General features: G+C 43.0%; 1 protein-coding gene across 2 annotated transcripts; it reads left to right on the top strand.

The window, feature by feature from the left end:
• The first annotated feature begins 275 nt into the window (after positions 1–275).
• Positions 276–27,015, top strand: PLA2G15 (phospholipase A2 group XV). 2 transcript variants are annotated; one of them, XM_081963174.1, is made up of 6 exons: positions 276–419; positions 8,490–8,646; positions 11,139–11,257; positions 14,005–14,103; positions 20,190–20,414; positions 22,336–27,015. In XM_081963174.1, the coding sequence occupies exons 1-6, from the start codon at positions 311–313 to the stop codon at positions 22,845–22,847; spliced, it is 1,221 nt and encodes a 406-aa protein (XP_081819300.1). In that variant the 5' UTR covers positions 276–310; the 3' UTR covers positions 22,848–27,015. The 2 variants fall into 2 exon arrangements, with proteins under 2 accessions (XP_081819300.1, XP_081819299.1); XM_081963173.1 differs by lacking the exon at positions 276–419 and adding an exon at positions 661–900.
• The last annotated feature ends 731 nt before the right edge of the window (positions 27,016–27,746 follow it).

The following is a 27,746-nucleotide window of genomic DNA, read 5'->3' as shown; positions in this document are numbered from 1 at the left end:
AGGGAGAGGGAGAGAGAAAAGTGAGAGATGAGAGAGAAATAGAGATAAGCAAGAGAGAAATAAAAGAGAAATAGAGAAATAAAAGAGAGAGAGAGAGAGAGGGAGAAAGACATAAGAGATAAGAGAAGCTTCAAATCAGGACACAACAGGTTAACAAGCCAGCACGTGACAGCATGAAAACAAGGCTTGCAAAACAACTTTTTAAAAACCTTTCAATCTTGGTTACTTTAAGAAGGGTGGACTTCCAGTCCAAGAATTCCCTAGCCAAGACTGAATTAAACTAACGCGGATTAGCAAAAACCCAAACCAAATGCACGAAGGACGTCTACAAAAACAAAGCAAAAACCGGAATCCCAACTCCCTGCAGGCGCCGCAGCCAAATCGCATCGACTCGATCGGCGATCGATTGTGCCTCGGCGGTAAGGCAGAAGGCAAAGGAGACTCAGATGCTCCCCCCTCCCTCCATGTGTGTGTGTTTGTGTGTCTTTTCCATCGATGTATCCGCTCTCAAGTCGCCCACCTTGGATGGCTTCCAAAAAAAAGAGGCGGAGGAAGGCGCGCGAGGCAAGGCGGGACGCTCCTTTTGGCTTCTGATTGGTTCCGAGAAAAGCCGGGGAGCAACGGATTGGCTGCAGCCCCTCCTTTTAAAGGAGCGACCCTCCTCATTTCGGCTTCGGAGGGCGATGCGGGCGGAGCTCCGGCGTTTCTTTTCCGTTAGCCCCGCGCTCGCCGGCGGGGCGAGTCCGAGAGCCATGGGGGCACCGGCGAACGCCTGGCAGCTCTTCCCGGCCGCCCCGCTGGCCTTGTTAGCGCTGCTCCTGCTTGGCTCCCAGCTGCCTGCCGTGACCCCGGGACAGCCACGGGGCAGGACTGCCCCCCCGGGGCCCCCCATCGTGCTGGGTAAGGGGGCGGGAGGGTGTTGCCCGCTGTCCCCGAAGTAGCACCACCCTTTTCTCCCTATGCCAATTGGGGGGGGGGGATCCTCTTATTTTTTTGCAAACCCAGGTCAGCGGAGGCGGGTTGACAGGTCGTGGGGATGGCAAATATGCGTGTCGACCCCTAATTGGATTGCTTTGCAAAGGGGGCTTTGCAAAGAACACCACCACCACCAGGGTCAGGCTATAAATCCACGCGCGTGCATGGTGAAAAACTGGAGACCGGGGCAAAAAAAGCTTGCACGCGGCGAGGGGGGTCGTGGGAACCGCGCTCCGACGGCAACCGCCGCGGCTCTTCGCGAGTTTCGGAACTCTTCTGCGGCCGCAACAACCGCGGCTTGCTTAGAAATAAGCTGGGCGTGAGAGGTATCTGGGTTTGCCTCTTGTTTTCTCTCCTTGCCTCCTTATTTACTCGTTGGGGCCCATTTGCCTAATTTGGGACTGTGGAGTAATGGGAAGGATGGGCTTTAGGGAGTTGTGGCAACCTGAATTGGGGGGAGCTGAACTGAAGGGGTCCCCCCCCCACTTTTTCAAAAGGAAAGTCGGTGGAAAAGCACTTGGTTAAGTGTAATTTGCCAGAATGGGCGTCTGTTGGTGGTTTATGGCTTAAACCCGAGGTCTTCAAACTTGGCAACTTTAAAACTTGTGGACTTCAACCCAAGTCTTAAAAGTTGCCAAGTTTGGGGACTCCTGGTGTAAACTTTTGTTTGGGGGGCAGCCAAAAGTAGCCCAGGTGGTCTGTATACAATTGGCCTGAGAGATGGGGGTGATGCTGGAAAGGGAAACCAGCCAGTGCTACTTACCTGTAAGTCTGCTAATGGCTAAAATCATTATAATAATGCAAGATTAATCAATGTGAAACACCTTGCAGGTTTAACAAGTCATTTATTTCTTCTTGGCAGTAGAAAATGAGATGCTTTCTTGATTGACAAAGCCTGCAGTGCAGACTAATCCTAGCATTAAAAACAGGTTCGGGCTGGTCTAGAAGACCTCCAAGGTCCCTTCCAACTCTGTTCTGACTCTGGTCTTTTAAAATGCTGGTTTTGCTTTTGTGCTTAAAGGCAAAAGCAGAAAATAAACTAAAAGGAAGATCTGTTTGTCTTTGAAACCAGGGACAAACGCCTGCAAGTCTGCTAATGGATCATTATATTGATGCAAGACTAATCAATGTGAAACAGAAGTCAGTCTGTCTGGTTTCTGGATATCAGTGTTAACTTCTGTGTCATGTTTAAAGGCTGCCTTTAACTCCACTAAACTCTCTTAACTTCTTTTACGTTCTACATCCTGCAATAATTCTAAGAGAGAGAATTATCACACCAGTTTTTTCCTTTGCAGAAATTTGCAAAGCCTGTTGATTTCAGATATGACCCTAAATAGAAATCACATTTTTTATTTCGCTTGTAAGCTTTATTGTACAGAGATGAACAGGAAAAAGTAAGGGTTTTTTAAAATGCTGAATACAATGTTTTACAGAAAGGATTGTTTTCTCTCTTAAACTAGGCATAAAGGGAACTATATATTTAAATTGTGAGTTGCTGAATTTATATATAGAGAGAGGGGGGGGGAGAGGGATGGATGGATGCCTTCAGCTATTTATTCCTTTATTGTCTTGGTGGGGAAAAAATGCTTTGGCCTTTAATCTGAGGCTGAAAATGCTGAAACTAAGATTATATACATCATCTATGTTCAAGATAGGACAGTAATTCAGTAACTAAGCATTTTGTTATGAGTAAGATTTCTTTTTCTTTTCTTTTTAAGTAACTGGCTTATGTAAGTATTCCGAATACATAAGTTTTACACTGATTTATGTGGTAGTATTAGTTTCTTTTCTCAAATTTTTGAGCAGAAAACATTTGGTAGTTGAGTGCCCAGAGAAGGGATTGATGTATGCAAATATGTTCCGAGTTCAAGTCCAGAACAGAGGACTTCAAGGTCTGGAGTTTTGTCCAAAGCTTCAGTAAGCCCTGAAAAATTTTCATGCTTCATTAGGAAAGTTGTGTTTTATTTGTCCAACCAACCAGATGTTGGAAGCAAAAAAAAAAAAAAAAAAGGAGAGAGAGAGAGAGAGAATATTACCGTTCATAGGTAGAACTACCCAAAAAGAGAAACAGGATGAACTTGATTTGTTGGAAGGAGGTATGGATTTCGTATGAAAAGGAGCTGGATTTGGGGGGGAAGGAAAATGCCAGACAGCATCCTCATTGGAGTGGCCAAAGTGCCAGAGATTGCGGAGTCCCTCATTCTGAGTACACCATTCTCTCGCTTTGGGTTTATGTGTTCCTCTAACAGACACATCTTTAAGGGGATGAGAGAGATCTTAGAACTGTGATGGTGAAACTGTTGCACGCATGCCAGAGGTGGCACACAGAGCCCTCACTGTGGGCGTGCGCGCTGTCAATAGCTGTTGTTCTGGTTTCTGGTTGGCACATGCGCTTGGCCAGCTGGTCTTCATGGGCACCAGAGTACCAGAAAACAGCCGGAAAATGCCCCCCAAAACAGGCCCTTTGGGAGCTGTTTTCAGGCCGTTTTCTGGGCCATTTACAGGCCGTGTTTGGCTAGAAAAAGCCCCAAAATCGGCCTGAAGTGGCCCCCAAAAATGGCCTGAAAATGCCCCCAAAATGGCCAAAAATCCAGGGTGCCAGCCAGCTGGTATTCAGGTTTCCAGTGGGAAGTTGGAAATCCATAACAGGTGGCTCAGGAATCACCCGTGTTTGTGTTACAACATGGATGCCGGTGGGGGCTTGGGTGGGTGCTATGGTGGAGGGGGAGCTGTGGCATGGTGTGAGTCTGTTTGGACATTCAAGTGGGGAAGAGGGGGGGCTTCTCAAGAGAAAAAGCAGGTGTTGGCTTCCCCGTTGATTTTCCTGTTTCTCCCTCTTTATGGAACAAAGTTGTATTTTCTTTTTACTTGCCCTCTTCTGCTTGCCTTGACCTTAAAGAGGAAGGGAAAAAAATACAGGTAGTCCTCGACTTACGGCCACAACTGAGCCCAACATTTCTTTGGTTAAGTGAGACATTTGTGAAGTGAGATTTGCCCCGTTTTACGACCTTTCTTGCCACGGTGGTTATGTGGATCACCGCAGTTGATGTCAGCAACACGGTTGTTGAGTGAATCTGCCTTCCCCTTTGATTTTGCTTTGCAAAAGTGGTCACGTGACCTTGGGACGCAGCAATGGTCGTAAGTATGAGTCAGTTCCCAAGCATCTGAATTTTGATCACATGATCCTGGGGATGCGACAAAGGCTGCAAGTGTGAAAAAGGGTCCTAACTCAACTTTTTTTCAGTGCCATTGTAACTCTGAGCAGTCACTAAATGAACTGTTGTAAGTCGAGGACTGCCTGCACTGGGGATGAGTATCAGAGAAAGGATGGTGAATTAAATAAATTTAAGGTTGCTTTAATGTAATTTTATTTCCACGTGAATGTTACTTAGCTACCATCTAATTCTGAAACACAGATATCTCTAGTTTGGGGCTTCTGTTTCCTTCCTAGTTAGATTTTGTTTCTTGTTGATACATTTTTCTACACGTCACATGCTTGTTCCCAAGATCTAATAATAACCTGCTGAGTAAACCGTATGTTGATTCACATACGTAGTTCCGTGAACTGTTCTTGGTGGACAGTGAAGGGCAATGTTCCCACAGTTCTTGGAAAAACAGACTTGTTCCACAAGTCAACCTCATTCAAGTATTCCAGGGCAGAATAAGTTTTAAGAGAAGGAAGGGAAAAAAACTCAGAGAAAACAAATACATCCTGAACTTTGCAAATGTATCCAGAAGCTTAAATTCTTAAACCAGTTTCAAGATAATAGTGGTCTAAAATTCCTAAATCTGTGTCATGTTTCTAATTGGCTAGCCACACCAGAGGTTTTCCAGCCTTCCTGAAAATAGTTTTCATTAGTTATTCTCTCCAGTTATAGAATGGCATTTAGAGATAATCCCTGTCTACTTTGCCTTTTCTTGAAAAAAAATCAGAATAGAGCCGGAAGGGATATTGGAGGTCTTCTAGTCCAGCCCCCTGCTCAAGCAGGAGTCCTATACCCGTGATGGTAAACCTATGGTATGTGTGCCATAGGTGGGCACGTGAGCCGTGACCCCAGCTCAGCTCTGCTGCACGTGTGCACATGCCTCCCACCGGCCAGCTGGTTTGGGGGTTTGGGCCAGGCATGCATGTTTAGCTGAATGTGCATTGCCCCAAATCTTCAAAGATATCTGTGGAATCTGGCCTGGTTATTAAATGGATAGGAGGCCACCAGGAGATTTATAAAGACCTAAGCTGGATTGGAACATTAAAGTCCATGCAGGAGGTGGTGAATTGCCTTAAATTGCCATAAATTCTTCTCCCCAAAAGGCAGTTTATTCTGCTAATCTCATTTAGATGTTTTATGAACCCCGGTGGCATCGTGGTTAGAATGCAGTAGTATTGCAGGCTAACTCCTTGCTGACCGCCAGCAGTTCGATGCAGACCGGCTCAAGGTTGACTCGGCCTTCCATCCTTCTGAGGTGGGTAAAATGAGGACCCAAATTGTTGGGGGCAATAGGCTGATATTTGCAAAACCGCTAAGAGAGGGCTGTAAAAACACTGAAGCGGTATACAAGTCTAAGGGCTATCGTATCCTCCTTGGCAGAATTCTTTGGCTTCTAAGCCATAAATATGATAAGATGATGATTTTCCATTGGCATGTTTGTGTGGCAGAGAGAAACAAATTGTTGGCTAACTGCCCATTTTCTTATTTTGTTTTGTGTACACACACACACACACACAGTTTTTATCAAAGGTAAAGATAACACAGAATAATATACAGTAAAAAGAAAAAAAGTCAGAAGTGCAGCAAGAAATAGGAAGTAGCTTCTGTTTTTTTTGCAACAGTTATAAATAGGAATACAAAATTATCTTTTACTAGAAGGTTACAAAAACAACCTCTTCTTTCCTTTTTTTGTTATATTGCTGCAAATCTTGTTACATTATATAGTTTCAAAAACAATGTTTATTCTCCTTGAAAATAGTATTGCAATACCCAAGTCTTTTCCCCCCTGTTATTTCTGCTTTATTAATAAGGTATAATTATAGTAAATCTGAATTCACTTGAGCAAATGATAAGTGCTAGATATTATTGTCGGTGAAAACCTATTCAGGAGAAAACCTATCCAGGTGATTTGTACATACCGACAGAGAGAGTTTTAAACACAACTACATAGTATCTGCAATATGATGCCGTATAGGTAGAACTTGGCTTAATGGCCACCCATTTAGTGGCCATTTGAAGTTACAACAGCATTGAAAAATATGATTTATGGCCAAATCTCACTCTTATGACCGTTGCAGCATCCCTACAGTCATGTGATCAGAACCTGGGCTCTTGCCAACAGACATATAGGATTTCAGTATCCTGGGGGGGGGGGTTTCCTCTATGCCCCCACCCAATTGCTTGTCTGAAGCCCAGTGGGACAGTCTCCAATGGCGATCATTTAATTCCGAAACACTACAAACAGGGCGGATTTAGTTTAAATCATTTTAAATCACAATTTAAATCACAATTTAAATCTCATAAAAAGGCTTGATTTAAATCAAGCGGATTTAAATCATAATTTTTAAGGAGGAGCTGTCACCTCTGTCCCGCACTGGCTCCTCCTCTGACCCGCTGTTAACTCACCGACAGTCCCAATGTTGCGAAATATACAGCCCTGTACTACACCTAAGCTCCATTTCATGCTGAATGAACTAAATTATTAATGCATCTTAAATAGAAAACTATCTTTAGATAGATTTTTACTCCAAAAGCATTTTATTTTTTAAAAAATGATATATATTTTTTTAAAAAATCCGATTTAAATGAAAAAAAATCTGATTTAAAATTTAAAAATCCAATTTAAATGAAAAAAATCAATTTAAATTAAAAAATCAATTTAAATAAAAAAAATCAATTTAAATTAAAAATCAATTATTTAAATTTAAAAAATCAATTATTTAAATAAAAAAATTAATTATTTAAATAAAAAAGCAATTATTTAAATAAAAAATCAATTATTTAAATTTAAAAAATCAATTATTTAAATTTAAAAAATCAATTATTTAAATTTAAAAAATCAATTATTTAAATTTAAAAAATCAATTATTTAAATAAAAAAATCAATTATTTAAATAAAAAAACAATTATTTAAATTAAAAAAACAATTTAAATTAAAAATATCCAATTTTTTTGGATTAAAAAATAACTATCGATTTTTATCCAACAACATAAAGAGATTCCAATTACTAAGCCTGCCAAATTCTGATCATGTGACCACGGAGTATTCTGCAGATATCCTTTTTGTCTTTCGCCGAGGGACATATTTGCCTGCGAAGAGCTACCAAAAGGATGCTTAGGAAATGACTGTCTTTATTCTCCTTTGTGGGAAATTTAACGTGAGGCCGTTGCTCACTAAGGGAAAAGAAACCCCTTTCATTTTATGAAGGAGACGAGTGGAACTGTTTGGCCAAAGGCAGAGGATGTGATCTCTTTCGTTCAAATAAAGCATGATCCATTTGCCTAACCGGAAACCTTTGAGCCCAATAAAACCCCCAGACATGCTTAGGAAACAAACATGGGAAGGCTATTGCTGGTCCACTTCTTTGCTTGTTAAGTGTGCCACCTGATCAGGTTTGGGGGGGGGGGAATGCTAAACTGGGATTCTAAATCTGGCTGGGGAATTCTGGGAGTTGAAGTCCAGGCTTCTTAAAGGGTTGAGGGTTGAGAAACGCTGTCCTGGGGATACGGGTAGTCTTCGACTTAACGACCCAAAAATTTGGAGCCCCAAATTTTTGCTTCTAAATAAAACTTTAGTGAAGTTAATTTTGGCCCCGTTTTACGACCTTTCTTGCCACAGTGGTTACGTGAATCATTGCAGTGGTTCAGCCAGTAGCGCTTTGCTTGCAAGAAGCAGAGCCACTTAAAAACCTTCCCTATTGACTTTGCTTGTAAGGAAGTCACAAAAGGGGATTGCGGCAACCGTCATAAATGCCAGTCAGTTGCCCAGCGCCTGAATTTTGATCACATGACCACGGGGAGGCTGCAGTGGTTATAGGTGTGAAAAACGGACACTAACTTAACAACTGCAGTGATTCAAGCCATCATTCAGAATAGAGCTGGAAGGGGCCTTGGAGGTCTTCTAGTCCACCCCCCCCTGCTCAAGCAGGAGACCCTATATTATTTGCCAAGCGTCCAAATTTTGACCATGTGACCGTGGGGATGCTGCAGTCTTCATAACAGTCACAAAGGTCATAAGTCGCTTTTTTTCCAGTGCCATTGTAACTTTGAATGGTCACTCATTTAGAACTGTCGTAAGTTGAGGACTATCTGTATTGCTGGGAATCCACCTCACTCACTTGCTTTCTGAGAAGCCACCTACAATTCTACAGTGCCCATGGAGACCAGAAAGAGTTTCACGTAGGAAAATAAAATACAGTGTGTTTCCAAGGACCCAAGACAACGTTTGAGAGAGGGGGGGGGGGAAGTCTTGGATAAATCTACAGAAAAAAAATGTCATGTAAGTCTTCCTGTCTTGTATAATTACAGTGCCAGGAGATTTGGGAAACCAGCTAGAAGCCAAGTTGGACAAACCAGCCGTGGTGCATTATCTCTGCTCTAAGAAGACAGACAGTTATTTTACATTGTGGCTGAATTTAGAATTGTTGCTTCCAGTTATCATTGACTGCTGGATAGATAATATCAGGTGGGCCACACTGTTGTTTGTATAATTCAGTCAGATACCGGGAGGTGTGTGTATGTGTCTGTGTGTGTCAGTGATGGGATTCAAATTTTTGTACTACCAGTTCTGTGGGCGTGGCTTGGTGGGCATGGCAGGGGAAGGATACTGCAAAATCCCCATTCCCTTCCGATCAGTTGGGAGTTGGGAGACAGAGAATAGATGGGGCGGGGCCAGCCAGAGGTAGTATTTACCAGTTCTCCGAACTACTCAAATTTTCCGCTACCGGTTCTCCAGAACTGGCCAGAACCTGCTGAATACCATCTCTGGTGTGTGTGTGTGTGTGTGTGTGTGTGTGAAAAAACTGGCTAGAAATTGAGAATAATCACGAATTAAGAGAAAAAAACCCTGCTCTGCAACCATTACCTGGATTTATTTATGGAATTTACAGGCTGCCCTGATTGATTACGAGTCTGGGATGGGGTGGAGTTGCCAAGTACAGCAATATTGCAGCACTGATGATATTACCTAGTTTGGTAGTGAAACACCTGCAAGAAAGCAACCAAGCTCTGAGACCACTAAGGACCCCACACAGCAATATTACATAACCTAGTTACATCATCCAAAAGTCTAGAAAACACGCACTCATTGACCAGAAAACCATACCAGGGGTTCTATAACCCATAGTAATTTGGGACTTGGGGTTTGGAGAAAAGCATACTAAGAAAACCATCACCCCCAATTCAGGGGCTGGAGATAGAGCCAATTTTTAAGGCTCATTTAAAGGAGGGCCTTTATGAATATCTTGGGAGAATGGTACTCCAAAAGGCCGTGGCACTGTGACATAGGAAGGCTTAAGGTTTAAAGTTTGTGACTTGACGTGGATAAACAGTCTTGCACTGTGCTTTTTAAGCATCCGATTATGCTGTCCTCTTTGCATGTTAGCTGTGAGTTAACGATCAATTTAGCTGTCACATGAATGTGTTCTTTAAAAAGAACAAACAGTACAGATGATGTAGTCCCCATCCTGTTTCCCCCAAGCCGGAAAGTAGAAGCAAGTTAATCAATCTCTTGTTGACAAAGGTGTTTGTTCATTTACTGGCCAGAATGGCTAAATGCAGCCATTAGTTACACCATTTGCAGGAGAAGGAGACAAATTACCGTATTTTTCAGAGTATAAGTTGCATCTTTTTCCCCTCAAAAAAGAGGCTGAAAATCTGGGTGTGTCTTACACACTGAATACAGCATTTTTTGCCTCCCAAAACCCTACCTTCTTCACCAAAATGGCCATCATAGACTTTAGGAGGATTTCATAGTGCTTCTGGGGCCATTTTTTGCTCAATTTTGCCCCCCCCAACCCCCAGGAGCACTCTATAAGCCTTCTAAAAGGCAATCCATACCCTTTTTTTTTTGACAAAAAGGGCCCCTTTTTTTGCTTGTTTTTGCCCCCCCTCCCTCCAGGAGCGCTCTACACGTATCCTAAAGTCTATTCATGCCTTTTTTTAAAAAAAAAATGGGCCCGTTTTGGCAAAAAATGGGTTGTTTGGGGGAGGTTTGCAGAGTGCAAAACCTTTTTTTAAAATTTGCCTGTTCAAAACCTTGGTGTGTCTTATACTCCGATGCGTCTTATACTCTGAAAAATACGGTAAGTGAAACCGTTAAAATGTTGAGATTTCAGGATTGATAGGTCATCATGGTTTCTATTGACCTTGATTATAAAGGGGTGGAGAACACCACTGTCTGAGAAAAGTGACCTTGCAATTAAGTTTAACCTAATTAGTTTGCTTAAAACTAATGTATCTTAATTAACTAATGTGTTGGAATAATAATTCCCAGAATTCTTATTTCTACTGCCTGTTGACTCATGGTGATTAGGAACTCTGAGAGCTGTAGCCCAGTACCTTCAATTGAGAAAGGTGAACTAACAGTGTAATTCCCAGGATCCTTTTGTAACAATTAAAATTTATTTTTAGGGCTCTCAGTGTTAAGTGAATACATTTCTTAGACTATATTAAGTCTTCCAGAAGAAGTTCGTTAAACTACTCTGCTCAAAGCTGATTGACGTCCCAACTCTTAAGTGGAATGTACAAAAAGAAAAAAATCAGGCTAATGTTTAAAACCAATACTGAAGAAATGAGTTCACCGAATTCCATTTAAAATATACATTTTGTTTACCTGATAGCTACAATGTGTAAATACTAAATAGAATATGGTTCATTTCAAACAATTTATTTTCAGCTCAGAACAAAGCACCCCACTAGAACCTCATGAGATGGCTACGTTCTTTTCAACAAAATTCAATATACTCTTGAGTGTTTTGATCACTAGAAATCAAACAGACTCCACCCCCTTTTTAAAAATAACTTAGAGCCAAAACAGTAGGTCCATAAAGTCCATGCTGATGGCTGCCAGCTAATAAACTTCCAGAAAGATTGGCATGGAGGATGAAAATAGGCTACAGTGCATGATCAGATACGATTCTGTTCCTGTTTCAATTAATTGGTGATTTTTCTCTCTAGGCTAGTATACAATCGAACTAGTGGCGCTACTGCTCCCCCGGATGGGGTCGATATCAAAGTCCCTGGGTTTGGGAAGACTTTCGCATTGGAGTTCCTTGATCCTAGCAAAAGAAGCGTTGGTATGTATCTCTTTTCATCAAGGTTTTGGGCAGCATCAAGTAGCCCATACAGCCTTTTCTCAGCTCCCCCACCCCCTTTTTCTGGTCCACTGTTAGCTTTTCTTGTGCCTGATTAATAAAAGGGGGAGCCAAAGAGAATATCTGTAAGTCTGATTATATACAGGTAGTCCTCGACGTACAGCAGTTCATTTAGTGACCGCTTGTTCTGACCTAGTCTTCCTGATGCAGCAAAAAGCACACGCTTAGTCCCAAAACCCCTCTCTTTATTTCAACTGAAATATGTTCATTCACAGCCCTTGAATGAGTCACAAATAGTTTGTAAAGTGTCCGACAGAAGTCTGCCAAAGTCTTTCAGGATAAGGCTGATAAGTACTCACCTTTCTCACCCTTGAAACCCTGCCAAAGACATAATTGGCAATATGCTTTCATGGCCACACAGAATTTAAACTGACCAGAATGAACAAAGTTGCTATGGGAGGGCCAATCATTTCCAAGCCTTACTCCTGAGTCATCCCTTTTGTCTTAACTCTTCTTGCCTTCTGGCAGCTCTGCACATGCACCCACTGGGAACAGGCTCCCCCTGTTCCTCTGCCTCGCTGATGTCAGACTCCGGAGACTCCGGAGGCAGCACATAACTTCCAGATTGCTCTGGCTCCCTCTCTGCCTCCGATGCAGAGCCCTCATCCGTGCCTTCCCCAGACTCCAGGACTGGCCCATGTTCCTCCCCACCCTCCTCCCTGTCTGACTCTGCTGCCAGCTCCACAGGCTGCTGGTGGACCACAACACTGCTTGAAGTTGCAACGGCACTGAAAAAAATGACTTATGACCAATTTCCATGCATTGTAGCATCCCCATAGGCACGTGGTCAAAATTCAGATGCTTGGCAACTGACTCATATTTAGTGACCGTTGCAGGTTGTCCCAGGGTCATGTGATCCTCTTTTGCGACCTTCTGACAAGCAAAGTCAATGGGGAAGCCCGGTTCACTTAACAACCGTGTCACTAACAGCTCCAGTGGCTCACTTAACAACTATGGCAAGAAATGGTCACAAGATGGGGCAAAACTCGCTTAGCAAGTGTCTCACTTGGCAGCCAGCATTTTGGGCTTAATTATGTCTGACTCTAGGGCGTGGCCCTCACTCTGTTTCCTAATTGAGGGAGCCAGCGTTGTCGGAAGGCATTTTCCGTGGTCATTTGGCCATCATGGCTTATCCTTCCAACAATTGCCGTTCCAACACCGCTTATCTCCAGTGGCTGCTTAAGGATGAGCAGTCCATAAGTATAGCGCAGATGGTTAGATTCTGCGCAGCAGCCCTGGGGATTTGTTGGAAACATGTCTCTAATCCACCACAGCTATTTTGCATTGCTTATTCCTTTTCCTCTTAGTATTAAACTGACTACGGGCCACACAGCTTATGGACTGAATGTTTAGTATAGTACACCATGTGTAATTGACACACTGGATGTTATCGTAGAGATCTTATCTGTTCTTATTTTATTCTAGAACTTTTCATGGTATATTTATTGAGCGTTCTTATTTGTTCTGCTCTCTGGTCTATGACCATAATGTATTGAATTGCATTGCTAGGTGGGCTGGACCTGGAGCAAGGAACAGGAGCTCAACCCGTCGCCTAGTGCTCAGGTCTCAAATACCGGCTGTCAGCTTCGCAGCTGACAAGCTCAGCATCTTTATCCACTGAGCCCCACCTCTCCCTCCTCTTCCTCGGCAACTAAGGAGACATTAAAATGAAATAGAATGTCGCCTGGTGTGGACATTTGCAGAAATCGAGCATTTTTTTTTTAAAAAAAGGAATACTTTTAAATTACTGTATTTTCCGGAGTATAAGACGCACCTTCCCCCCCCTAAAAGAGCGTGGAAACGTTGGCGTGTCTTATACACCGAGTACGGCCATTTTTGGCTTCCCGAAGCCCCGCCCCTCATCCATCAGAAACTTAAAACCCACCTATTCCAGCTAGCCGGCTTGGCCTAATTCCACCTATCCCACCTCAGTCCTATTTCTAAATTTTTTAAGATTGGTTTTAAGGTCTGTTTTTTAATTTTTATAAATTGTGCAGGGGTTGTTTAATCTGATTTTTACTTATGTGTATGATTGTTTGTATGTTTTAAATTTATTCCTGTACACCGCCCCGAGTCCCTCCGGGGAGAGGGGGCGGTCTAGAAATTTAATAAATTATTATTATTATTATACTATTTTTGTGAAAAATGGGCAACAAAGAGGCAATTTTTCACTAAAATGGGGGTGTGTTGCTTTCCCCCACTACCCCCGAGAGGCACTCTAGGATTCAGCAGGGCTGGGGGAAAGGAAAAATGCCCCCGTTTTGGTGAAAAACAACCCATTTTCCGCCTGTTTTTTGCAAAAACAGAAGCGTTTTTGCCTTCCCCCGGCCCTGCTGAAGAGTGCTCCTGGGGGCCGGGGAAGACAAAAACTTTTTTTCCCCCTTACTTACCTCTTCGAAATCTTGGTGCCTCTTAATAGTCTGAAAAAAACAGTAAAAATAAATTGTTTTAACGTGCATCTTGTTCGTTTAAATTAATAGTAAAAAGGGCAAAGCTTCAAAGTGAGTAGAGATGTATTTCTACGCACAATAGCTCATTCAGTCAATGGCCCCTTTGAAAAGCGAGGCACGAGAATCGGCTGCAGAAGAAGCTCGGCTCTAAGCTCGCTCTGCGCAAAGGGAAGATTGTTGATTGAAGGTTTGCTGACCCAGAATTCTCTTTGTCTACAGGCACGTACTTCTACACTCTGGTGCAAAAACTGGTAGATCTGGGCTATCAGCGAGACGAAAGTATCAGAGGCGCTCCTTACGATTGGCGGAAGGCACCAAGTATGACATTCATTATTAATAAGCATTTGGGCTCTTAAATCTTTGGATAATAAGATTATTAAAGGTTTGCTTCAATAGGAAAGCTACCGTGCTACCAAGCAAAAGGCCAATTATTCTGGAATAATTGTCGTCCCCCCCCCCGTCCCCCCCCCCGTCCCCCCCACAAGGTTGCTTCTGGACCTCAAGTATTCTTAGATACGTTTTCTCAGAAAATTAAGGTTATGGATGTTATTTATTTATGGAGTTTTTGTGGTACCCATTTCACTAAAATAGTGACCTTGGGCACCTGATAGGATAAGCTTGAAATATCAACCCTTTAAGATTTGGTTTTGCCAGCAGGCCTGGGGAACCATAAAGTGGCTTATTTGACCATGTGTTGTTGCTGGAGTGTGGGGGTGTTTGGCATTTATTATTTGTTATTGCTTTTTCTATACTCTGTATTTTATTGTTTGCAAGCCTCCTTATAGTCGCTGTGAGCAAATACGTGGCTATGTAAATTTTCTAAAGAAATAAAAGTTTAAAAGTGCAAAAAACCATTAAAATGGGATAAAACATTTTAAAAGTTACAATTAAAAACCAAGATAACAATAGCACTTAGACTTATGCACCACTTTGCAGCCTTCTTTAAGCGGTTTATAGCCCCAACAATCTGGGTCCTCATGTTACCCACTTTGGAAGGATGGAAGGCTGAGTCAACCTTGAGCCTGGTAAGATTTGAACTGCCAAATTGTAGGCAACCGGCAGTCAGCAGAAGTAACCTTGCAGTACTGCCCTCTAACCTCTGCGCCACCGAGATGATGGGCAGCCTGGTACTTGGTTGTGAAATGTCCCATGTCCTCCCCCCCAAATGCTCACATGTCACCAAGGAGAGTAGCATATGTAGGTAGGGAGACATAAAATCAGAAAGTTGTTAACACTTACAACTCTCTGTTTTTGATGTGGGATTTTGTCTCCCCTGGCAGACGTTTTCTCAATGGATGAATCCCCCAGTCCTTTTGGCTTTAAATGTTCAAATGGTTATAAATGAGGAGAAAAAAAGATAGGGATTATAAGATGTGTGTGTTATAAGACATGATTACAAGATGATAAGGATAGTGATAACAAGATGATTAGGAGACAGGAGGCTAAACGTATGAAGAACGGTTGCAGGAACTGAGCATGTCTGGTTTAATCAAAAGAAGGACTAGAGGTGACATGATACCAGTGTTCTGATTTTTGAGTGGCTGCCACAAACAAGACAGGATCAACCTTTTCTCCAAAGCACCTGAAGGCAGGACAAAAAGCAACAGATGGAAACTAATCAAGGAGAGAAGCAACCTAGAACTAAGGAGAAATTTCCTGTCGCAGAGAACAATTAACCAGTGGAATGGCTTCCCTCCAGAAGTTGAGGATGCTCCGTCACCGTAGATTTTCAAAAAGAGATTGGACAGGCATTTGTCTGGAATGGTGTAGGGTCTTCTGCTCGAGCAGGAGGTTGGACTAGAAGACCTCCAAGTTCCCTTTCAACTCTGTTATTCTGTTATACAGTGACAAGGTCTCCTCAGATTATTCTCCCCAAAAATCATAATGGTGCAACTGAAATTCCATCTGGTTTTTGTTTTAGTCTGTGGTATAACTAAGAACATCATGAACAAAACTTTGTCCACTTTCCGTCCTAACAAACTTTGCTTAGTTTAGGATGTCTTCTGCTCATCTCTTCTCCCGCCCCCCCTTTTTTAAGCTTATGGCATTTGTCTCCCGAAAACCAATCACAGCCCATTGTTGAAGATGTCCCTTTGGCACGTGATTTGATGCTATTTTTTGGCTGGTTGTGTTCTTTGGCAGGTGCATTGGAGATTTTAATTTTGTTGCCTTGCCTGTCAGGTTTCATTTTCAACCACTGAAGAGGTTAAAAAAATATTTTAAAAAACCCCAACAACTTCCCCAGTATGTGTGCCTGCGCGTGTGGGAGAGATTCTTCCTTTCATTTTTGCAAAGTGCTGCTTCCTTTACATATCTTTGCAAAACAAGATCACCAGGGTTAGATTTCCTAAGAATTTGGAGCGTTTGCTATGCTGCACGGGAGTTTTCCAACTTTTCCAGGCGAAGAAGAATTTCCTTGTTAATGTACGTTAGTCAAAAACATCAAAGAGGACTAGAGTACAGGTCGTCCTCAGCGTACGACCACAATTGAGCCCAGTACTTCTGTGGCTAAGCGAGACATTTGTTAAGTGTGTTTTGTCTCGTTTTGCAACTTTTTGTGCTGCAGTTGCTAAGTGGATCACTGCAGTTGTTAAGTTCGTAGCATAGTTGTTAAGTGAATCTTGCTTCCCCATTGACTTTGCTTGTTGTCAGATGGTCACAAAAGGTGATCACAGGACCCTGCAACCGTCATAAGTAAGAGTCAGTTGCCTGAATTTTGATCATGTGACCATGAGGATGTTGCAATGGTTGTAAGTTATGACCACCCCCCACCTTTGGGACCACCATGACCCGGATGACTGAGACTCTCCATAGATGGTTCTTGTTTTCTACACGCAAAAAACCCCATTGTGCACATGGGGTTCACTTAGCAACTATGGCACTTCCTTTGCAACCATTGTGTAAAGTTTCCTAACGATGCCGTAACTGATTCATAATAAGCGAGCCAATGTTGTAATGCGAAAACCAGTGATTTATTAACAGCTTCATTAGGCATTCTCCATTGGGCAAGATTTATTCGCAGCCATTTCTTTTCTCGGTTTTACCTGCTTCTGAACTTTGCCCCTGTTCCTTTCCTCCCCTCAGTCTGTGTCATAAATCACATTACCCAATAGTTACACCCATCTCAATCCAGATACTGTAATCTGAGATCCGGCTCCACCAACACATTGCATTTGCTTGACAGTGGCCATGAAAAATATCGTAAAATTGGGCTGGTCATATGTGTCTCTTGACTTAGGACGGTCATGACTTAACGAGGAGAATGTTGGGCTCCATTAAGGTTGTAAATCAAGGACTACCTATGTAGCTCATTCCACCAGATGCCGCTAATGAAATGAGCTACGGCTCCCAAGAGCATTTTAATTTGGTAGTCCAGCAAGTCCTTCCAAGTGATTTAGGCATTCAGAATTCTTCCGGCCAGTTCACTTTGCTGCTTGTGCTTAAAAGCTTCAGAGTCAAAATCAGAATCGGAACAGAGCTGAGTTATTCTCTCCGCTGATAGAACGGCTTTTCCGAATATCTGTAAATAAAATGCCTGAAAGTCTTCATGTCTACTTTGCTTTTGCTTGAAAGAATAGGAATGAGCTGGGAGGGACCTTGGAGGTCTTCTAGTCCAGCCCCCTGCTCAAGCAGGAGACCCTATGCCATTTCAGACAAATGGCTGTCCGGTCTCTTCTTAAAAACCTCCAGTGATAGAGCACCCACGATTTCTGGTGGCAAGCTGTTCCACTGGTTAATTGTCCTCACTGTTAAGAAGTTTCTCCTCAATTCCAGGTTGCTTCTCTCCTTGATTAGTTTCCATCCGTTGTTTCTTGTCCTGCCTCCAGGTGCTTTGGAGAATAAGTTGACCCCCCGCTCCTCTTTGTGGCAGCTCCTCAAATATTGGAATACTGATATCATGTCACCCCTACTTCTTCTTTTCTCTAGAGTAGTCAAGCCCGAATCCCGCAACCGTTTTTCATATATTTCAGTCTCCAGGCCTTTGATCATGTTAGTTGCTCTTCTTTGATCTTTTTCCAGAGCCTCAGCAGCTTTTCTGTGATGTGGTGAGCAAAACTGGGTGCAGTTATTCCAGGTGTGGCTTTACTAAGGCTTTATAAAGCGGTAGTAGTACTTCACGCGATTTTGATTCTGTTCCTCTGTTTATACAGCCGAGGATTGTAGCGGCTTTTTTGGCTGTTGCTACTGCACCCTGCTGACTCACTGCTTAAGTGACCGTCCACTTAAGACTCCAAGGTCCCTCTCACAAGTTACTGTTTTTGAGCCTAATCTGTACTTCAACAACCTTAGGAGTTTTAGATCCTAAGAACCGCACACAAACATTCTTGAGCTGTTTGCCCACTGATGCAACCGAATGTCACAAGGCTGTTGGCCAATCAATCAATCTCGCTTCGCTGATCGGATGCTGCAAGAAAGCCAACTGCTCTTGATAAAATACTTGAGAGAGAGAGAGAGAGATAAAAACAGCTGGGAAAAAACCACCCCAACAGTGGAAAATAATGTTCCTCTCTATTTTACCCCGTCTGCTGCTGATCTCACATATGGAGATTGGTGTTTGAATCAGATCATGATTTTTTGCTGTTTGTTTATGCCAACTTTTTTTTTAACCCAAGCCCAGAATATATTTATCTTGCTACATGGGTTTTGACTTGGATTTATGAACTTCAGGCAGAAACTTTTAGAAAACTGAGTACATTGACAAAACTCTTGTCAGTTTTGTGGTATAAATTGCTACAGTTTTAAACAAGTCTACTGTAACAATAGAAACAATGAAAACAATATGCAGTGCTATTGACAAAGATGAATAATTCCTGCTTTAAAATATCACCCAACAAGCAAGGACAACTGGTTTTTTTTTTTAAAAAACACAAAACTAAATAAATCATCTACAAGGTATATAAATATCATTCTTTTTAAAATAGACATTCAACACTGAACTCAAACTGTTGGGCTTTAATGCTAAATTAGTTAAAGGCGGTGGTGTAAATGAATAAAAACTTTTGCAGTTCTGAAAAAGAATTTTCAAAATGAGTTTTCATCAGAAATGTCAGGTTTTACTCCTGTGATTGTTATTCACAGAAGGAGTGTCAGAAAATAAGCAAAGGACTGAAGTCTTTAACCCAGACTTAATCCTTATTCTGTGATTATATCATAAGACGAAATGCAAGTATGTCTTCATAGTTTTATAAATATTGTTGAAATCAAGATTAGCTTTAGGGCCTCGGTGGAAATGTGCTAGAGTGCATATCCTTCATAAAGTCATTGTGTAAATATAGAGTATATATATTCTGGGTGTGTTGCAGTTATTATATCAGTTGCAGTTGCAACAGCTTTCTCTCAGATCATGGGATAAACCCTAGAAATATTTTTGTTGTTTAAAAAGTGTGAGAAAGTAGGAAAGGATTCCTTCATTTAGGACAGGGGTGTTCAATCATGGCAACTTTAAGACCTGTGGACTTCAACTCCCAGAATTCCCCCATCAACATGCTCCCAGAATTCCCCATGCTGGCTGGAGAATTCTGGGAGTTGAAGTCCACAAGGTTTAAAGTTGCCAAGCTTAAAGTTGGACACCCCTGATTTAGGGGAACTAAACTGTTAATTTGTATGGCTGTGAAGGTTGGACCATAAGGAAAGCTGAGGGCCAAAGAATGGAGGCCTTTGAACTCTGGTGCTGGAGAAGACTCCTGCGAGTCCCTTGGACTGCAAGGCGATCCAACCGGTCAGTCCTAGAGGAGATCAACCCTGGCTGCTCTTTAGAAGGCCAGATCCTGAAGAGGAAACTCAAAGACTTTGGCCACCTAAGGAGAAGGAAGGACTCCCTGGAGAAGAGCCTCATGCTGGGAAGGATTGAGGGCAAAAGAAAAAGGGTAACAGAGAATGAGGTGGATGGATGGAGTCACCGAAGCAGTAGGCGTGAGCTTAAATGGACTCCAGAAGATGGTAGAGGACAGGAAGGCCTGGAGGAACATCGTCCATGGGGTCGCAATGGGTCGGACACAACTTTGCAACTAACAACAGCAACAAAACTGTTAACACATTTCTTTGAATGGTAATTAAATGGGATACCTTGAGTCCCAGGTAAAGACATCTACCTAATTAAAAGGAATTACTTGGTTAGCAAATAACCAATTCAGAGCAACATCCTTGGAAGTGTTTGTGATTGATTGATTGATTGATTGATTGATTAGTTAAACCGCTCACCTTTCTTACATTTCCTGGGGCAGAACCTGTTCATTAACGTATAAAGCTACCCTGAAACAAATCGTTGCAATAATGCTTGCATTCTTTCCCTGTTGGTGCAATAGCTAGTAATCTATGGACAGGTCAAGAAAGGTTTTTAAACCGAACGAAGGTAATGACTTCCTTCTTTCCGCTGGATAACTCCTGTCTCTTCATCCTTGCAGATGAGAATGGAGAGTTTTTTGAAGCTCTCCAGAAGCTGATCGAGATCATGTACGAAGAGTATGGCGGACCGGTGGTCCTGATTGCCCACAGCATGGGGAACATGTATTCTCTGTACTTCCTCAGCCATCAGCCCCAGGAATGGAAAGACAAATACATCCGGGACTTTGTCTCCCTGGGGGCTCCGTGGGGAGGAGTGGCTAAAGCTTTCCGAGTGCTGGCATCAGGTAGGTGGGTTTAGAGGGATATGGGGGACTATGGTGCAACCTGAACATGTCCAGCGTACTTTGATCCTCAGAGAGTAATCTGGGGAATACTATAATTCTGGTATTCAGCTTGGTGGTGAAGGCACCAGGTTAGAAATCAGGAGACAGTTGGGGGACTTTGGCCATGAAGTGTTTTCTTGCAGACGTTTTATTACCACACTAGGCAACATCATCAGTACTAGAAGGGGTAGGGTTTGCTCTCATTTTATGTACAAGTGCAGTGATGGCTAACCTTTTCCTAAAGGGGTGCCAAAACTGTGTGTGTGTGTCCCCACCCACCTGCGCATGCGTGCGCAGCCCCACGCAAGAGTGGGGGGAGTTTTCGGCCTCCCCAGACTTCAGGAAAGCCTCCGGAGCCTGGGGAAAAACAGGGCCAACGGGTCAACCAGAAGAACTTGTGGTGGGCGAAAAACAGCCGAACCGGAAGATCAGGAACGAACTTCTGGTTTGCCCATTGGGTCACTTTTTGCCCTCCCCAGGCTTCAGGAAAGCCTCCGGAGCGTAGAGAGGGTGAAAAACAGCCCAACGGCACAACTAGAAGTTCTGGTTTGTCCATTGGGCCATTTTTTGCCCTCTCGAGGCTTCGGAGGCTTTCCTGAAGCCTGGGGAGGGCAAAAACGGCTTTCCATGGCCCTCCGGAAGGCCGAAAATCAGCTGGCCGGAACTGAGGCCTGCCAAGGGCTGCCGTGCCGGCAAATATGGCTCCATGAGCCACCTGTGGCATGCGTGCCATAGGTTTGCCATCAGAGTCCTAGTGGCTTGCCCTGTCAGTGTGGGGAAATGGTTTCGATAAGACGCTCTCAAACAATATCTTCAAAACTCATCTGATATAATCTCTCTCTCTCTCCCCTCTCAAAAGAAAATACTGTCAGGATTAGATGATCGTTTTTGAAGGACAGCCGCTTTTCTTAACGTGCTTCAAGCTGTTGTCCAACTTTTGCAATATGGCTCCTCTCCACATTATTTGTTGAGGAAAGGGGCCTTATGTAATGTCTTAGAAAATATGCTAAGTTCCAAGTTGTGTCCCTTCCCCAAACATGAATTAACATGTTTATGATCAGAGGTGGTTCCACCCCCATCTATTCTCTGCCTCCCGAGTGGGGGATTTTGCAGTATCCTTCCCCTGGAGTGGGGAGGGAATGAGGATTTTGCAATATCCTTCCCCTGGAGTGGGGAGGGAATGGAGATTTTGCAGTATCCTTTCCCCTGGAGTGGGGAGGGAATGGGGATTTTGCAGTATCCTTTCCCCTGCAGTGGAGAGGGAATGGGGATTTTGCAGTATCCTTCCCCTGGAGTGGGGAGGGAATGGAGATTTTGCAGTATCCTTTCCCCTGGAGTGGGGAGGGAATGGGGATTTTGCAGTATCCTTCCCCTGGAGTGGGGAGGGAATAGAGATTTTACAGTATCCTTCCCCTGGAGTGGGGAGGGAATGGAGATTTTGCAGTATCTTTCCCCTGGAGTGGGGAGAGAATGGGGATTTTACAGTATCCTTCCCCTGGAGTGGGGATTTTACAGTATCCTTCCCCTGGAGTGGGGAGGGAATGGAGATTTTGCAGTATCTTTCCCCTGGAGTGGGGAGGGGATGGGGATTTTACAGTATCCTTCCCCTGGAGTGAAGAGGGAATGGGGATTTTACAGTATCCTTCCCCTGGAGTGGGCAGGGAATGGGGATTTTACAGTATCCTTCCCCTGGAGTGGGCAGGGAATGGGGATTTTACAGTATCCTTCCCCTGGAGTGGGCAGGGAATGGGGATTTTGCAGTATCCTTCCCCTGCCACACCCACCAAACCACACCCACCAAGCCACACCCACAGAACTGGTAGTAAACAACATTGAATCCCACCACTGTTAATTCTAACAAGTCCTTGCTTTAATCTCACAGGGGACAACAATCGGATTCCCGTGATCAGCTCCTTCAAGATCAGGGACCAACAGAGATCCGCCGTTTCCACCAACTGGTTGCTCCCTTACAATTACACCTGGTCTCCGGAGAAGATCTTCGTCAGCACGCCTTCCGCAAACTACACGATTCGGGATTTCCAGAAGTTCTACGCGGACATCGGTTTCGAAGATGGTTGGCTCATGAGGAAAGCTACCGAAGCCTTGATTTACAGCATGGCGCCCCCAGGCGTACGCACGCATTGCCTTTACGGCACGGGCGTCAACACTCCGGAATCGTTTTTCTACGACAGCTTCCCCGATAAAGAGCCGAAGATCTTTTATGGGAACGGAGATGGAACCGTAAACATAGAAAGTGCCTTACAATGCCAGAAGTGGATAGGTCAGCAGGAACAGAAGGTCATGCTTCACGAGCTGCCAGGAAGTGAACATATTGAGATGCTCTACAATAACTTCACTATATCCTACGTGAAAAAAGTTCTTTTTGGCTCGTGACGCAGTAGAGTTTCACTTTTTCCTCCATGAGGTTTAAATGCTTCCCCCCCCTCCTTTTCCAATGGGGAAGCACAAAAGAATGTTTTGCACCTCTATTTTTAAAGCTGCTGCTGTTTCTGGTTTTTCCCCCCTCTCGAATCTTGTTGGAAATCATTTAAAGGTCACTTTTTTCCTAATATCGGTAACAAGCCTGACAAAATGCACAGGTGCCACATCTGTATGAAGGCAGAGTGCCGCTTCTCTGCAATGCAGAGAATGTCCCTCTTTCTATCTTTATTGAGCTGGAGAGGACCTTAGAATGTCCTCGCCAAGATGTCACCCACGCTGGGTTGTTGTTACCAATATGAACCTGGGAACTGGTGAAGCCCCTCCAAAGGCTGTTTGACCTAGGCAGGTGTGGGTTTAACCTTAGATTGGCCTCGCCAGCCCAAATGTGAGCTGTTCTTGAAGACAACGCAGGAGCTTGACAAGGTTTTCTAAAAAAAAACCAATGAGATGAGCGTATTAATTTGATTCCTACTCAACAAAAGCTCGCCGTCAATGATTTTCATATTATATTTTAAGTTGGTGATCAATGACAACAGCTGAGACTTCCATACTTGACGACTTCAGCAGGCTCAAAGGACAGTGTTCAGTTAGGAACTGTTTTAGCCAGATGCCTTTCACTTTGAGATCTGGAGTGATTCTCTTAACAACCGTTTGAAGACTAATCCCACATTTTTTGCCGTTGCCCATATTGCCATTGGGGTGTTGTTTAAGTCCGTTTCAGTAGCATCTCCCCCCCAAATCCAAATGTACATTTGATGCAGTATGGACATCTTTTTTTTCTGGCGTTTCTCCTGGTGGTGTCAATTCTCTATCCTATTCCTTTGATCATATCGTCGGTGCATAAAGCTTAAAAAAATAATAAGGGCATCGCTCAGATCTTGCAACAAGCACTCATCAATTGTGAGAAGCCATTTGAAAAAAAAACTACAACGCCTAAAATTAACTGGGGCTGGAGAAGACCAATGTTTCAAAGGCTGCCATTTGGTATTTGCAGCTACCCAATATGAGCCCCGTAGTCATCTGATCGATAACAATCCAGCAATAAAATAATAACCCAAATCTCTTTACAATAGGGATGTCCAACTTTGGAAATTTTAAAGTGGACTTCAACTTCCATCATTCTCCATTCGGCTATGCTGGTTGGGGAATTCTGGGAGTCGAAGTCCACAAGCTGCCAAAGTTGAATTCTTGCTTTTACAGGAATGCAGCCCAGTTTCGTCTTGCGTTGTCCTCTTCTACCCGGAGTTCCTGTCCGTTGAATGTAGTTGCGGACGTTTGAATGATAAATCGGACCTTTTTCCAATCGGTGGTTTCATAGAACGCTTCGAATGCAAAATCTTCCGATCTGTGCCAAACCCTCCCAAGCTGGAATGCCGGACACATCTGTACGTTTCAACCTCGTGATTTGAAACCAGGCCTCCTCTGGCTGGAATGTGGAGCACCACTTGAAAACTCCTTGAGCAAATGGTATTATTGTTCCTGATTCCAAGACCTTGGCCTGGTGCGGCCTGAGAAAACAAACCCATGGAATCTGCACAAAACATCTATCCGTCTGCTCTGTCACGAACATGTATGCCTTCTCACCATCTTCCATTTTTTCCCCTAGATTGTAAGGTTTTGCCCTGTCCAGTTCATTATGTTTCTGGACAGACTTGCAAGCGGATTTGCCTGCAAAGAGATCAAGGTATAACCCATCCTTATTAGCCAAGTCGAGAAAAGCTTTTTAGTGTCCAATCGGCGTTGGCTTCTTTGTTCAATCATGCCCGTATTTCGCTGAAAAGAAAATTACCAATCCGTAGTGGCGAACCAGTTTACAACTTCTCAAACTTTCCACCACTTTCTTCCGTGAGAAGAACGCTGCAAAGCCGCACCTCTGGACATTGTCAGCAAATTCCTCTTTTTAACATTGTTACAATTGCTAGTTCTTTGGGATCACGGCGGCCCTGCAACCTGGAATGCCACCCTCCTTAGCCTTGATTCGAGGGTGAAATATTTCATAGGAATTGTTGCATCAAATCTAGCTTACACTGAAAGCCTCAAGGTACCATCAAGTGGCAGGGGAAGCACTGGGGCCAAAATGCACTTTTCTGAGCTCTTTTTAAGGGGAGGTCCTTCGTTTGGCTTCGATGGCGAATTCTGCTGAGCATCTTGGTGCCGAGAACGGGATACGAAACTCCATGCTTGGAAGAAGGATGTGACATTCCTTCAGTGTTTGACGGATGGACACTGTTTACAAGATGCATGGTGCAGGAAGCAGGCATCTAAGCAGCTCCCCCTCCCCAAATGTGCAGGTGCCCACCGCTATTCTCAGTTGATGCTTAACTCCTAATATCAACCCAGTGATTGCACACATGTCCATAGTGGAATTGGTTGCTGCTAGACCAAGCGACACTTCTGTGCGTGCCTCAGTCCCATAATCGTACTGTCAGCATTTTTCCCTCTGATCCATATAATCTAACCTTGGCCATTTTAAGACTTGTGGACTTCAGCTCCCAGAATTTCCTACCCTGCTGGCTGGGGAATTCTGGAAATTGAAGTCCACAGATCTTAAACAGTGGCCACGGTTGGCCACTCCTGATTTAATCCTCCTCCTACCCTGCCAGGTACAGTAAGTGAGTTTTCCTATCAATACTTGTATCCACTGCTAGCTGTCAAATACGATTAGTCCTTTGCTGTCTTGTTGGTGCTTCTATAAGTGGTGGTTGTTATTGTTTTTTTCTTCTTTCAAGAAATCTTACTCTTGTCTATGTGGTGCCTTTTCAGTGTCATCCTCTGAAAATTAATCCTTGGGCCATTTGTGGTCAGTCTTATTCAGACAACCCACAGTTTATACATGCGGCCATCCAGGATCAATTAAAAAGTGTTTATCCTCACCACTTACCACTTAATATCGAGAATTATGTTGGCTCGTAACTCTTAAGTAGATTCCAACTTGCCCAGTGTCTTACTTTATCCACCAGTCACGGCCACAAACAAACCTCAAGCAGCGGATTCGTTTTTCCAAAACTTTGCTTTTCCAAAGCAAGCGTCAACGGCCACAGTGGCTTTTTAATAGCTTATGGAATTCAATACTCAAGAGTCACGTTTTTCACTGACTAAAGATGGTTAGAGGCCCCCGGTGGGTATTTCTTGGTTTTATTGGTTACCAAGAGCATCTGAGGGTTGTGTTCCCTCCCCAGGCTCAAGGGGCATCTTGCAAATCACAAGTGGCTTATAACAGTCTTTAATCCACACAGATATTTGGCTTTTGGAAAACCCAAAGACGTTCTGAGGACCAAATATAGTACTGAGATTACATATATATATATGAGATTACATATATATATATATATATATATATATATAATCCAGCATCTGTATGCATGTGTGTGAATGAATGTGTATGTATGTGTGTTTATAGATATATGTGTATGTATGTGTGTGTGTATGTATGTGTGTATGTATGCAGATGTATGAGTGTATATGTTACAGTGAAAGTCCGAAATCTGTAGAATGTCGACATTCCCCGGTGAATGTCGACATTCACATAGTCGCTTGGTGTATGTCCGAAATATTTGCTAAATACCCTTATCCTCTCGACACCCTTACCCTAATACCCTTATCCTCTCGACACCTCGGCCCCTCTCTTTTCGACCTCCACCAGAGCATATCTGTGATTGGCGACATACACCGGTGAGGGTCCGAATGTAAAATAATGTAATGAAATATTCGATCTTTCACCGACGTATTTGGTATGTGTCGACATTCACCAGTTTCGGTCTTTCACGGTGACATATATACCGTAACTCTGCAGATGCTAAACGGGAGCTGAGCTCTCACTTAAAGGTGTTACTGCTGCAGCAAAATTTAAAGGTCACTCCGTGTGAGAAGCAATAAGTGCAAATTGAGAGGGAGTCCTTGCTAGGAAGCTCGTTTGTGTTGGGTGCGTTGAGACCCTCGAGAGTTCCAGAGGCAGAATTATCATTGGTTGAACAGTATTTTGTACAGGACGCGGTCTGCCAAGGCTCCTATGTTTTTATAAACCGTTTTCTTTGTGTGTGTGAACGAGTAGATTTTTTTCTCCCCAACCCCCATATTTGTCATATTTTAATAACATAATAAAAGCTGATGAAGTGCTATAGATGGCACCCACGCGTGTTGATTTTCAAGGGTGGTACTCGTTATGGCTTTCTTGGGGTTGGGTCTCAGGTAAACGTGGGGGGCCAGGGTCTAGGGGGACTCATCTGTGATAGACAATTAAAACCAGATTTGGAATGGAATAGAATAGAATAGAATGAAAGAGTAGAATACAATGGGAAAATAAAATAGAATGGGAAAATAGAATGGAATAAAAGAATAGAATAGAATAGAAGAATGCAATGGAATAATAGAATGGAATAATAGAATAGAATGGACTAATAGAATGGAATAATAGAATAGAATGGACTAATAGAATAGAATGGGATAAAAGAATAGAATAGAAGAATAGAATAGAATGGAAGAATAGAATAGAATGGAAGAATAGAATACAATGGGAAAATAGTATGGAATAAAAGAATGGAATGGAATAATAGAATGGACTGAATAGAATAGAATAATAACAGCATAGCAGAGAATAGAAGAATGGAATAGGAAGAGAAGAATAGAATGGAATGGAATAAGAATGGAGTAGTGTAAAATGGGATAGAATAGAATAGAATTTTTAATTGGCCAAGTGTGATTGGACACACAAGGAATTTGTCTTTGGTACCAATGCTCTCAGTGTGCATAAAGAAAAATAAAATACATTCATCAAGAATCGTAAGACACAACACTTAAGTGATAGTCATAGCAATCAAATCATACTAGGAAACAAATAAAACCATATAAATT

Source organism: Natrix helvetica (assembly GCF_964273705.1).
Source record: "Natrix helvetica genome assembly, chromosome: 10".
NCBI lineage: Eukaryota > Metazoa > Chordata > Lepidosauria > Squamata > Natricidae > Natrix > Natrix helvetica.
Note: the sequence above shows the minus strand (reverse complement) of the source record. Positions and strands in the feature narration are given on the sequence as shown.

Bases quoted from the DNA above. Each gene is read 5' to 3' on its own strand.
- PLA2G15 (XM_081963173.1), top strand. From the start codon at position 684: ATGCGGGCGGAGCTCCGGCGTTTCTTTTCCGTTAGCCCCGCGCTCGCC. The intron at 8,647-11,138 runs GTGGGCCACACT...TTTTCTCTCTAG, and splicing joins TGCTGGATAGATAATATCAG to GCTAGTATACAATCGAACTA. The intron at 11,258-14,004 runs GTATGTATCTCT...CTTTGTCTACAG, and splicing joins TCCTAGCAAAAGAAGCGTTG to GCACGTACTTCTACACTCTG.